Source organism: Amblyomma maculatum, chromosome 2 (assembly GCF_055883805.1).
Source record: "Amblyomma maculatum isolate TAMU_Amacu chromosome 2, ASM5588380v1, whole genome shotgun sequence".
Lineage (NCBI taxonomy): Eukaryota > Metazoa > Arthropoda > Arachnida > Ixodida > Ixodidae > Amblyomma > Amblyomma maculatum.
The window spans coordinates 159,992,453-160,004,020 of record NC_139345.1 but is presented as its reverse complement, the minus strand read 5'-3'; the positions used below and the strand labels follow the sequence as shown (position 1 = coordinate 160,004,020).

Below are 11,568 nucleotides of genomic sequence, written 5' to 3'. Positions count from 1 at the left end.
CTGCCCTAAGTAGACATATTCGCCTACTACTTCCAGTACTTCGCTACCTAATGTAAACTGCTGTTCCTTCCCGAGGCTGTTGAACATTACCTTAGTCTTGTGCATATTGATTTTCAAGCCTACCCTTCTTCTTTTCCTGTCTAGGTCATCAATCATTATTTGCAGTTCATCCCCCGAGTTGCTTAGCAAGGCAATGTCATCAGCAAATCGCTGATTACTGAGGTATTCTGCACCTACCCTTATCCCTAACTGCTCTCATTCCAATTCTCTGAATACTTCCTCTAAGCAAGCTGTGAATAGTACTGGGGAGATTGTGTCTCCTTGCCTAACCTCTTTCTTTATAGGAATTTTTTTTACTTTCTTTATGCAGAACTATGGTTGCAGTGCAGCCACTATATATATCTTCCAGCACTTTCACGTACGGCTTCTATACCCCCTGATTTCGCAATGCCTGCATCACCGCCGATGTTTCAACTGAGTCAAATGCTTTTTCGTAATCAATGAATACTATGTATAAGGGCTGGGTATATTCCGAGCATTTTTCTATCACCTGATTGATGGTATGTATATGATCGATAGTAGAGTACCGTTTCCGAAAACCTGCTTGAATCTTTGCTTGATTGCAGTCTAAGGTTGTCCTTATTCTATTAGCGATTACCTTAGTAAATACCTTATATGTAACAGACAGTAGGCTGATTGGTCTGTAATTTTTAAGGTCCTTAGAGTCTCCTTTCTTATGAATGATGATAATGTTTGTATTCTTCCATGATTCCGGTAACGTCGTTGACACCAGGCACTGCGTATACAGGGTGCCTGGTGTCATCGACGTTACCGTCACAGATGACGTCATAGTCGCAGCCATCTCTCTCATTACCCATGATTATGACTAATTATTACTGGTTAGTGACTTTTTAGTCATTAACCATAGGTATTACTAGCCCAGGTATAGTGCTCTAGAATTGAGAAGTGTGCCGTCTGCCGTCGACGAGCTGGTCGTTTCAGCGATGACTGATCCGGGCAGCGTGAGAGAGCGCTGTGTATAAGAGGAGCGCATGAGCGCTAGGCAGACAGCTAGGTGAACCGCCTCCGTCACCGTTGGTTCTTCGGACTCCGAAGGTGCGCAACAATAAACCGAGTCGCTTGAGCTCCCATTCGCTTGACTAAATGTGTTAAACCGATTATGGGCATGCATAAAAGAACTCGTTTCCTATAAAAGCGGCCGTCGTCGGGGAAAATGTGTATAAGCGGCAATATATACACAACCCATTTAAGATACAGATTGTCGATGAAATGAGAAGCAACAGTAATAAATTTATTGAATGCATTGGGTGCTTTATTTCTCGAACGTTAATGGGAAGTCCAATGACGAATGTTTAACGTTTTTTTATCATCAAAATTTAATTTTGGATTCGCCGGTTTATGCGGCTAGACTGAAGTCCTCCATCGACGCTCGTGCGGACTGAAAACGCAGTGGAGGTTCTTTCAGGCTAGTGTACTTGGTTTGCCTCACGTATAAAGTATGCGAAGATTACTTGGAGACAAATTATGCCAGGGGCGGTTGAACACCTTATATGAATGTGCAGGTAGAACGAAAGGAAGAAGATGGTTTGCACGGTATAAAAGAGAAGAACCGAACAAGGGTAAATAGGGTACGCCTCAGGTCGCAGATGAGCCAACGTTTTGTCATCTGCGACCTGAGGCGTACCCTATTTACCCTTGTTCGGCTCTTCTCTTTTATATGAATGTGGGTGGATACATATGAATAAACAGCTGTATACAAAACGAAATAGATCAGCGAGAGCTGATACAAATGCACGAAACCATACAGCGGACGACCTTAAAAACCAGCAGGATAAACAATTCGCTACTTACGTGAATATGCATAAACAGCTCAAGTGATATTACCAGCTCATCGCTTCTCAAACCGCACCAGCCATCCCAAAGTTGTCTACCCTCCACCAGCGCAGACTACAGCTCATCTTCGCTCGTTCTTCGTAAAAACTGCTCGGGACTGGAACAATCTGCCAGTCGACTTCGTGCACCACTCCAATCCATCTCAATTCAAGGCAGCCATCGAATCTATTTTCATATGAAATAGCAGCCCATCCCTCATGTAATACCCGATTCCTGGGGCATTTGAGGTATTGATAATAAATAAATAAATAAATAAATAAATAAATAAATAAATAAATAAATAAATAAATAAATAAATAAATAAATAAATAAATAAATAAATAAATAAATAAATAAATAAATAAATAAATAAATAAATAAATAAATAAATAAATAAAATACGGAACGATATGAAAATATCATGAACTAAGAGAACAATAATAATCTAAGCTGATAAATTTGAAAACACACAAGAAACCGGTGGAGTCATTAGTTATAGATCCCGCAAACACAATTATTTACATATGTTAAGATTCAAGTGCTTTATCGGCACTGATTTAGAGCTCTGATCTTTGTTTAGTGAGTTACGTAGAACTTCATTATGCGAAGCGTCATTTCGCTGTCATGGGTAGGACGCCCCAGATTGGAAACCTCTTTGCTTTGCAAAAAACATCGCAAATTCACGCATATGCTATTTGAATTAATGTTCCCTGAACTGAAAAAAAAGAACGCGAAATACTTTTTCAGTGTGTTTACGAGCTGAGCTCCGCAGACGGATAAAGACCTCTGAGGTCGAAGTTTGAGATTAAGTTATTTTCTTTTTGTGCCGGGCGCGATTTGTTCGAAATGAGATACGCAAAACAAGTATTGCATTTTGATTTGTGGGTGCACTTTCGAGCCACATATACTGCAATATGAGCTATGAGACTGCTAGAACTGTGCCATAATCAGCAACCAAGCGGTCAAGCTCATCAACCGGACTTGAAAGAAGATGGGTGGGTTCCTTGCTTGTACGGCTAGCGTGATTCTCCCACTTTGCGGAGAGAGCAGAAAGGAAGGGCTCGAATAGGGAAGACAACAGAAAGAGCGCACAATGAGCTAGAAAAATAAAATAAAAGAAAGGCTTTCAGGAAGAGAGAAGGGGCGGGATGTTGAAAGTCCAACGAGACAGACTAGAACTGCGATTGCGCTCTCTGCCGAAACGTATTTTCTTGCTTGACGAATCATCAACAATGTATCATAGTCGACAAAGAAGCAACGCGATGGAACGGAACCAACGCAGTGCACGAGCGTCAGAAGCAGACGCCTCGAACGTTTCTTCTTCGGCGCGCGAGCTTCTGATGCGCTCCTGCGACTTAGTGTCACCAAGGCGTTTCATCGCTCCGGAGTCCGCCTTGCTCCCATTGCTGAAGACGCTACACTTCTCAATTGTCGAACATTATAGCTCAGGTGTGACATGGTCGTGGCCGGATGAACACGGTGTCCTGTCCACGAGTATGAGCCAGTAAAGGCACAATCTACTGGTATCCTTCGGAATCTCGCGACGTGTGGCACTTCTCGTGGCTTAACGGACAGGGTCATGGCCGCGAGTATGAGACATTAAAGGCTCTCGCCTTAAAAGCGCGGCAATGAGCGCGCCGATCTGCGATTTACTGATGACATTGTCTTGCTAAGTAACTCAGGGGATGAACTGCAAATAATGGCGGAATACCTAGACAGGAATAGCAGAAAAGTAGGGTTAAAAAATAAATGTGCAAAAGACTAACGTAAGGTTCAACAGCCTCTGGCAGGGACAGCAGTTCACAATAGGTAACAAAGCACTGGAAGTGGTAGGCGAATATGTCTACTTAGGACAGGTAGTGACCGCAGATGCAGGCCACGAAAGGAAAATAACTAGGGGAATAAGAATTTGACGGAGCGCATTTGGCAAGCATTCCCAGATTATGATCAGAAGCTTAACGGTATCGCTCAAGAGGAAAATATATAACAGTTGTTTCTTACCTGTACTCACCTGTGATGTTGAAACATGAAGGCTAATGAAAGGAGTTCCACTTAAGTTGAAGACAACGCAGAGGGCTACGGAACCTAAAATGGTAGATGTAACTTTGAGAGATAGGAAGCCCGCGGAGTGGGTCAGAGAAATAACTCGAGTTAATGAAATTCTAGTGGAAATCAATAAGAAATGAGCATAGGCAGGACATGCAGTGCATAGAGAGGACAACCGATTGTCCCTTAGGGTAACAAATTGTATTCCAAGGGAAGGAAAGCGTAGCAAGGGGCGGCAAAAAGTTAGGTGGGAAGATGAGGTTAAGAAGTTAGCAGGGGTCAAGTGAATGCAGCTAGCACAGGACATGGTTAATTGGAGTAGTATGGGAGAGGCCTTCGCCCTGCATTATGTCCGGATGATGATGAGCGCTCGGCATCGCCATCGAGTGGAGCTGCTCGCCTCGAAACCGGCACGGAAGAAGCAATGAGTGATCGGAGAAGTTCACGCAAATAAACACACATTAGGATCAGCCCCAAAGATTTTCGTCTTATCGTTCTTAAGTGGTCTTAAGGGTCTCAAGAATGTTTTTGGCACGCGCAGTGCGCAGGTCGGAGTTCGGAGCTCACGCTGCTCACTCCTTCATCTCCCACCATGTTGCTCCATAGTTGCTGGGGTTAAGGTTCACATAAAAGCTCCTTCATACGATGCCTTGAGAAAAGCCTCCGCTGATCCTGAGAGGTATTGGGCGCAAGGACATACCGTGGCGCCACCTCTCGGCAGCGCCCGGGTGACGTACTAAGTGGGATTGCCGCGGGGAGCTGCCGCAGTGAGAGGCTTTTTCAGCGGGCTTGATAGCGCTATATTTATTTATTTATTCATTGCACACTTCAGATTGGGCCTGTTTAGCTTACTTGAGGTAACATGCTTCCTTATTTAGCAACAAATACCGCACCGAATCAGTAAGCTGTTGACACCCAACGAGTTTTAGCTACCGACGACGACGGCGTGCACCGACCAGCGCTGTTTGCGTCGTTATGGAGAGCACGGAAGCCGGCAAATCGCCAGTCAGAGGTAAGCGATCATTGAGACTCTAAATTAAAGACACCTCTGTCACGACTGCTCAATCTCGTGACTGTAATTGTAGCGGAGCCGTTGTGTGCTGCGCGGGCGGCGTCGTTCGGCTGCTCCCTTCAGCTTGTTAGAGTAGTCAAAGTGAGCGCTAAGCATGACGCAGAGAAGTCCTTAAATGCAAATGTGCGGAGGTGCGCTTCAGGCAACGAATTTTTGCGCGCTGAATACGCTCATTCCTCGGTCTTCGTGTGGATGTTTACCCGACCACAGAGTAGACCTTTACCTGAGCAAACCAAAACATTCAATGTTCCGCTCGTTTTTTTTTCTTTTTTTTTTAATGTTTGAAATACCATCAGCACTGCTGAAGCTCCTTAAAGCGACTCATTTGTGTACCGCACCACGTTATTTTTGTCTGTTACTCTATAGAATCTTTTACATTGTTTCAGTGAAACTTCCGTTGTCAAGTATTAACGAGTTTATTGAGAAGAAGGTTGAGAACTCCAGGCTTTTAATAGAAGGGAAGGCCGTCTACGAGGCAACGCACGTCGTGGTCTGCAGCGTGAAGATGTACAAAGACAATGAGGTCACATTTGTTGGCCTTGTCCTTCAGACCTCTGCTGTCAACAAAGAACCTCCCGAGCTGGAGATTGAAATAAAAGGAAGGACAGTGACTGCTGCATCTTGCACCTGCAAAGCAGGGTATGAGTCCCAGCAGTGGTTCAATGAAAGTGATATCACTGTCAGTTTTTCTTCTGCATACTTATTTAACCATGATGAATATTTCAAAGCAAATACTGTAAAATATTGTCACCACGTGTGTTGGTGACAATATTTTACAGTATTTGCTTTGAAGATGGACAGCGGTGTGGCAATATCCACTCTGTATCTGCTGCTAAAACAAAAGGGAACATTTATAAGATGTTTAGGAAGAATTTTCCGATTTATCTGTATTTGCATGTCTTACTTCTGAAAATAAAAGTTGTTTACCTACCCTTTTTTTTTTTTTTTTTTTTGCAGCCAGCACAAGTGCAAACACATGGTAGCTCTCCTGCGGCGCATTCATGATACAGAGACCTTTGACCTCGTGTCATCCACTGATTTACCTCAGCAATGGGGAAAAGACCAGAGGGCTACTGTGAAAGGCAAATATGCCCCGAGAAAGATAGTGAACCTGCCTTGCACCAAAAAGGTAAGGACAAGTCAGTTTTGTGGGGCGGTTAAGGCATCAAAATATTGTCTTAGCCTAGCCCTGGAAATTACTACTGCTATACTTGTACAAGAAATAAACTCCCCCCCCCCCCCCCGCTTTTTTTTTTCAAAGCTACACTTTTGTTTAGTGCAAGCTTCGGTTTTGTCTAAACATACAAGTTGTAGCAGCAAAACCAAGCGCATAGTTTGATCTGACTACTTCTTTTAATTAGGAATGCAAATACAGTTCAGTTTTCATAATCTTGATACGGATTAAAGTGTTTGTATGTAGTGAAGGACTATTTTGGGGGTGTGCTCAGGAAATGTATCTGATGGAACCTTTCTTGTTTTAGGCTAAAAAAGAAAACATCAAGGTGCCTGAAGGTGATATCCCGAAGAGGTTGCTCCAAGAATTGCCATACAACAGTGCTGCACTTCGCCACAGCGAGGGCAGTAAGTGGATATGTCCTGCTTCTTGAGTTAGTGCTTTGACATGAAATGCCATTTGAACTCTAACAATTAGAAGCTTATTTCTTGCCTTTAACAAGTTTAACAAACTACACTCTCATTATTTGTGTATGTTATTTGAACCTCGGATTCCCCATACAATAATGATTTTAACCAAAACAAAACTTACACATATTTTTTTGTTGAAATATGCTAAGCTTTTTTATTCCTTTTATTTCAGGGAGTCAGAATGACCATGCAGGTACTGAAATCCACACAGTGTCAGTTAATGGTGCTGACAGCATAGCAAGTACAGCACCCCTGCTACCTGCACAGGACACGTCCTTCACGGTTCAGCTATGTGAGCTTCATGAAGGAATTGCTGCAAGCACAGCAAGCCGAGCAATCCCTGGCATAAAAAAGCCACCTACACTCATGGAAGCTGCCAGGAAGGCTCTCACAGAAGGAGCAGTTTCAGTAGAGGATATTTACTGCTACCTCCAGCAAGCATACACAAACTCAGAAATTGACTCAATACATAATTTAACAAAAACCCAAGCAAATTGTCAAGATTGGCTGATCTACAGAAAAGGAATGGTAACAGCATCAATAGCATACTCTGTATACACACGAGTCAGCACAATCAGGACACGGATGGGCCCACATGATGTGCGAGCTCTTCTAAAGGTCGTGCTCAAAGAAAACTCTGTGCAGACCACTGCTATGCTAAGGGGCACGCTGCTCGAAGAGACAGCAAAGAAGGCATATTCAAATGGAAGTCTGCACAAAAACTTGAAAGTTGAGCAATGCGGACTTATAATTTTAAGCCAGCACCCATGTATTGGTGCCAGCCCAGATGGGCTAGTGACATGTGACTGCTGCACTCCAAGAGTGCTTGAAGTCAAGTGCCCCATAAGCTTAGAAAAGTTCAAAGCAAAAGAAATAGCAAATGATGGCTCAAGCTTCTGCTTAAAAAAAACAAGCAGGTACTTCTGTCAGGTTCCGGTCCAGATGGGATTGGCGAAGGTCTCAAGTGCTGATGTTTTCGTTTTTCAAGACAGCGAGAACTTCATGTTGTTGCCTACAAGCTTCAACGAGTCGTTTTTTAATGATGTTGTAGACAGGACCATCTACTTCTTCAAGTCCTATGTGCTACCCTGCTTTATAAATGAGTGAGATAACAGGTGCTCACTGCTGGCAATGAGCAATAAAGAGTCAGTGTTCTCTTTTTGTGCGTTACAAACCACTGTTGAGATTGTGGATAAAATGCATGTGCACCTAATGTCCTGTTCTTCCCTGCATATACACTGAAGTAGAGGAATGTCCTGAGAGTCTAAATGAGCAAAACTTTGTATGTAATCACACAAAGTAAAATCATGAACAATATGAAAACTAGAAAAAGAATAAAAAAAAAATGCTTCATTTCAAACATATAATACAACACTATTTCATATACAGAGCAAGTAAAGTTAGGGATATAATGGAACCTTCTCAAAATAAGATGCAAAAAAATATATAAACACAGTGGCAAACACAATGTCAAGCTCACTTCAGAAAATATTTTAAAAAAGAAAAGTCCGTTACTGGGTTGAGGCAAACTAATCAGCCCTAGGAAACATCATTTATAGAAAGAACTGCTATAACACATTGCCCATAAACTTTGTTACACTTTTCTATGACGCCAAAAACTTGTCGTCACTGAATATTGGTTTAGAGAAGTTCACAATTCCAGCAATAACTTCTACAATATCATCAATGTAAGCGAAAAGCTCAGTGCCCAAATTCCCTGTCAAAATCTGAAAGGCTTTCATACGCTGGATTGCACTCTCAACATGAACACGAGCAGCTGCTATGCTTTGATTTTTCTCAGCTTCATGTTTTTCAAGTTGCTTTCTCTTGCGCAGGAACGGAGGACGCACCAGTGTGATGTGATGCTCGAGACAGAGTTTATCTATCAGGAACCTTTTATCCACCATGACACTATCAATTGGCAGCAGCAACCTTTCTAGTATCTTGCTTTCTTTTGTTATGTGGGAATGAGACGCCCGGCCACCATAAGCTTCACTTACATAACTAATGTGGCCTCCTGGGGTCTCACAGACTAAAATTTTAGCTGTGTACATGCCTTTGTACCAGCTGTATGTCAACAGCTGGGACTCCATTTCTTTCGGTCTTTGAAGCGGTATCTCTGTGCAATCTAACACAGCCCTTACACTCGAGTATTCCTTGAAGTACACAGTCAAACTATCCACGACAGCTTCCTTACTTGGCCAAAACACTGCATTTTTCATGACTGCAGCCAAGATTACCACACTAGTCTTGAAAATTTATGATGCTGTGGTGCGATGAATGCCAAAAAGCACACCAAGCAAAGCAAATGACATGTTGTGATGCAGCTTTATCAGGGTTAATAGTACTGCATCCTCATTTGACAAGCAAAATCTTTTTGAATGCATTAAAATGCGGCTGTCAGTGTAAAGATTACACATATTGTAGAGGAGTTCAAAGCAGGGAAGTCCAGTCAAGACGTTCAAATCTTTTTCTCCTTGAATGTTCGATGTGCTCAGTGGTTGTCTCCGTGTGGGATCAAGCGTGTTCACCTGGGCACCAATCTCCTTTCCTATGGCCCGAAGGTCGGTAGGCATATCTGAAGCACATAATACAAATTTATTTTTGAAATCAACAAATCAACAATAGAAAAAAATAAATGATGCATCTCAGAATGATACCTTTATCGTCATCAGGACTGGTACTGATATCTGCATCACCTCCAGACTCGGACGTACTTTTTTCAGTGCCAGGTTCGCATGCTGGCAACGTGTCGGGCTTCTCTTTCAGGAAAATTTCACCCAGTGGCTTGTCATCTGAAAATACAAATGTCTGTATCAGATATAGGTTGGTTGACAAATGACACTACAGTCTGTCAGAACTGTAAAAGAATGTAATACAGCTGTCAGCCACAACTTTGCATCCAAGTAAATTAAATTTTCCATCTTTGCTTTGTTTAATCTGCAATATCAACCTTAGTTACTTTCTAAAGAGGTTGTTGACTTGCAAAACATAACAAAAATCTCGCAGTTGATACTAGGTGGTACATAATGCAGAGCAGAGATATCATTACTAATATTCTGAAGAGCAGTTTACCTGGTTTTTGCATTTCATTAACCTTAAGACATGACATTCTTGAATAGCTCATTTGTGCATACATTCAAATATGTTTTAACAACCAAGCATGATTACTTTAATAAAGAATGCACACTGAGGTTAGCCAAGCCATTATAAACTGCACTCATGCACCCTAGTAACGCTTTTTTTTAATGGGGACAAAATACACGCACACACACGCGCACACACGCGCATGCACGCACATATGCATACATACACTAATAAAGCACCGTAGGAGCGCTAAAGAACATATCTGGCGGAAGACACGCGATCGACATGCATTCATTACAATTCCAAAGTAGTCGCAGCGCAATGCACATCTATTCAGCAATAAAATGGACGCAGCAAGAGGAAACATAACTAATTCATACAACATGCAATACTAACTACTCCCCGATGTAATAATATTCTACTCGTGGAGCCCTATTTGCGAAATTGAGACCAGCGGAATCGACGTTACAATGCAGGAAAACATTCAGCTTACCTCCGTCCTGTACCCGGTTTCGGCAGCGCCGAGCATACGGCTGGCGATCCAAGGGTCGAAGCGGTAGGTTCTGGGACGCCACTGCTCCGTGAACAAGCCAACGTTTCTTCCATCCTGTCAACAGTCACCCTTCGTTAGATCTACAAGTGATGGGTGCGCGGGCGTAAACAGACGCCGCGCTGCTCCTTCAGCCGCTACTCACCGAACCCTTTAGCGCCAACTCCATAGACAAAATCTTCCTCTCGGAAATGTTTGCTGCAGACACGCGAATGAGCAGTCGCATTTTTGCCCATTCGCAGCTTGACCAGCCAAGCTTCTCGCAGCTTCTTGTCCTCCGGATAAAAATGAAAGCTCACGCCCGGTTCTGCCGCGTACGTCCGGCATTGAGGCACCGAGCATGTAACAGACCATGCCAACGGCTCCAGAAAACTGCTGCGGCTCTAAAGACGACGCACGATAGGCATATCCAATCGCGGGAATCTATTACAGGCAAAAATAGAGCGAATAACACTACTTTTACCTTTTAAAATGAATGAATTCAAACGATCGTCTGCTCCAGCAGTAGTAAGCGGGGTCACGTGATCCCCCTTTCTCTTCAAAATCGACGCTAGCGCCATTCGCTCCAGTGGTGGCGCTCGCGCCCAATACTATAAACATATCATTGCTGTTAAAATAGGGCCTGATTATTTGTCTTTCTCCTTCAACGGCGAAGCAGGCTAGGCGAGAGTTGCCGCAAGGAATAGGTCAGGACAGCTGTCTTCACCGCCAGAATATTGTGCACCCAACGCCAGCTTCCTCACATTACCACGGTATCGTGTTGAAAACAAGTACGCAAGGCCGTAGGTCATTTTCAAGCGGACTTGACAAGCACCTCGCCAATCGATTTTACAGCGCTAGCATTGTCAGCAGGTGCCCAAGGCTTCGCAGCCAATCCGGCTCAACGCGTGAATGTCGCGCGTCGCGGGACCGCCATTAAAGGGGCGATGACAGGGTCGTTTGATGTATTGGCGTTTTGTACTTCTGTGATTAATATGTAAATGCCTGATTTTATACGCAAAGCTTTAGTACCCAGTGCGCTGCGCATATTAAAAAAAAACGCGATAGAAATCGGAATCAGGAAAAACCTCCTGTCGAAAGCATCCGCCATTATGAAATACTCGTGTGACGTCACAAGAGAATAGACGGTGGAGCGTCGTCTGCAATGAAGGCTACAATATCAAATAGTACGCCTCTTTCATTTGTGGACGATTGACTAAATGTGGTCGACCTTCATGCAGAAGTGCTTGATAGCTATGTTACTGCACAAAAACGATATGGATCAAGGTAAATTTTC

The 11,568-nt window shown here is 43.2% G+C and overlaps 1 protein-coding gene and 1 pseudogene across 1 annotated transcript; one reads left to right on the top strand and one right to left on the bottom strand.

Annotated features, from left to right (window-relative positions):
* Positions 1-4,914: 4,914 nt before the first annotated feature.
* On the top strand, positions 4,915-7,451 carry LOC146200295 (uncharacterized). The gene is made up of 6 exons (XM_084592323.1): positions 4,915-4,951; positions 5,398-5,650; positions 5,969-6,140; positions 6,493-6,592; positions 6,828-6,947; positions 7,438-7,451. The coding sequence occupies exons 1-6, from the start codon at positions 4,915-4,917 to the stop codon at positions 7,449-7,451; spliced, it is 696 nt and encodes a 231-aa protein (XP_084448449.1).
* Positions 7,452-8,259: 808 nt separating this feature from the next.
* LOC146200294 (uncharacterized) lies at positions 8,260-9,057 on the bottom strand (annotated as a pseudogene).
* Positions 9,058-11,568: the final 2,511 nt, after the last annotated feature.

What these genes read in the sequence shown, in the direction of transcription:
- LOC146200295 (XM_084592323.1), top strand. Translation starts at nt 4,915, where the DNA reads ATGGAGAGCACGGAAGCCGGCAAATCGCCAGTCAGAG. An exon ending in ACCTGCCTTGCACCAAAAAG is followed by an intron (nt 6,141 to 6,492) that starts GTAAGGACAAGT and finishes TTCTTGTTTTAG; the next exon opens with GCTAAAAAAGAAAACATCAA. An exon ending in ACTTCGCCACAGCGAGGGCA is followed by an intron (nt 6,593 to 6,827) that starts GTAAGTGGATAT and finishes CTTTTATTTCAG; the next exon opens with GGAGTCAGAATGACCATGCA.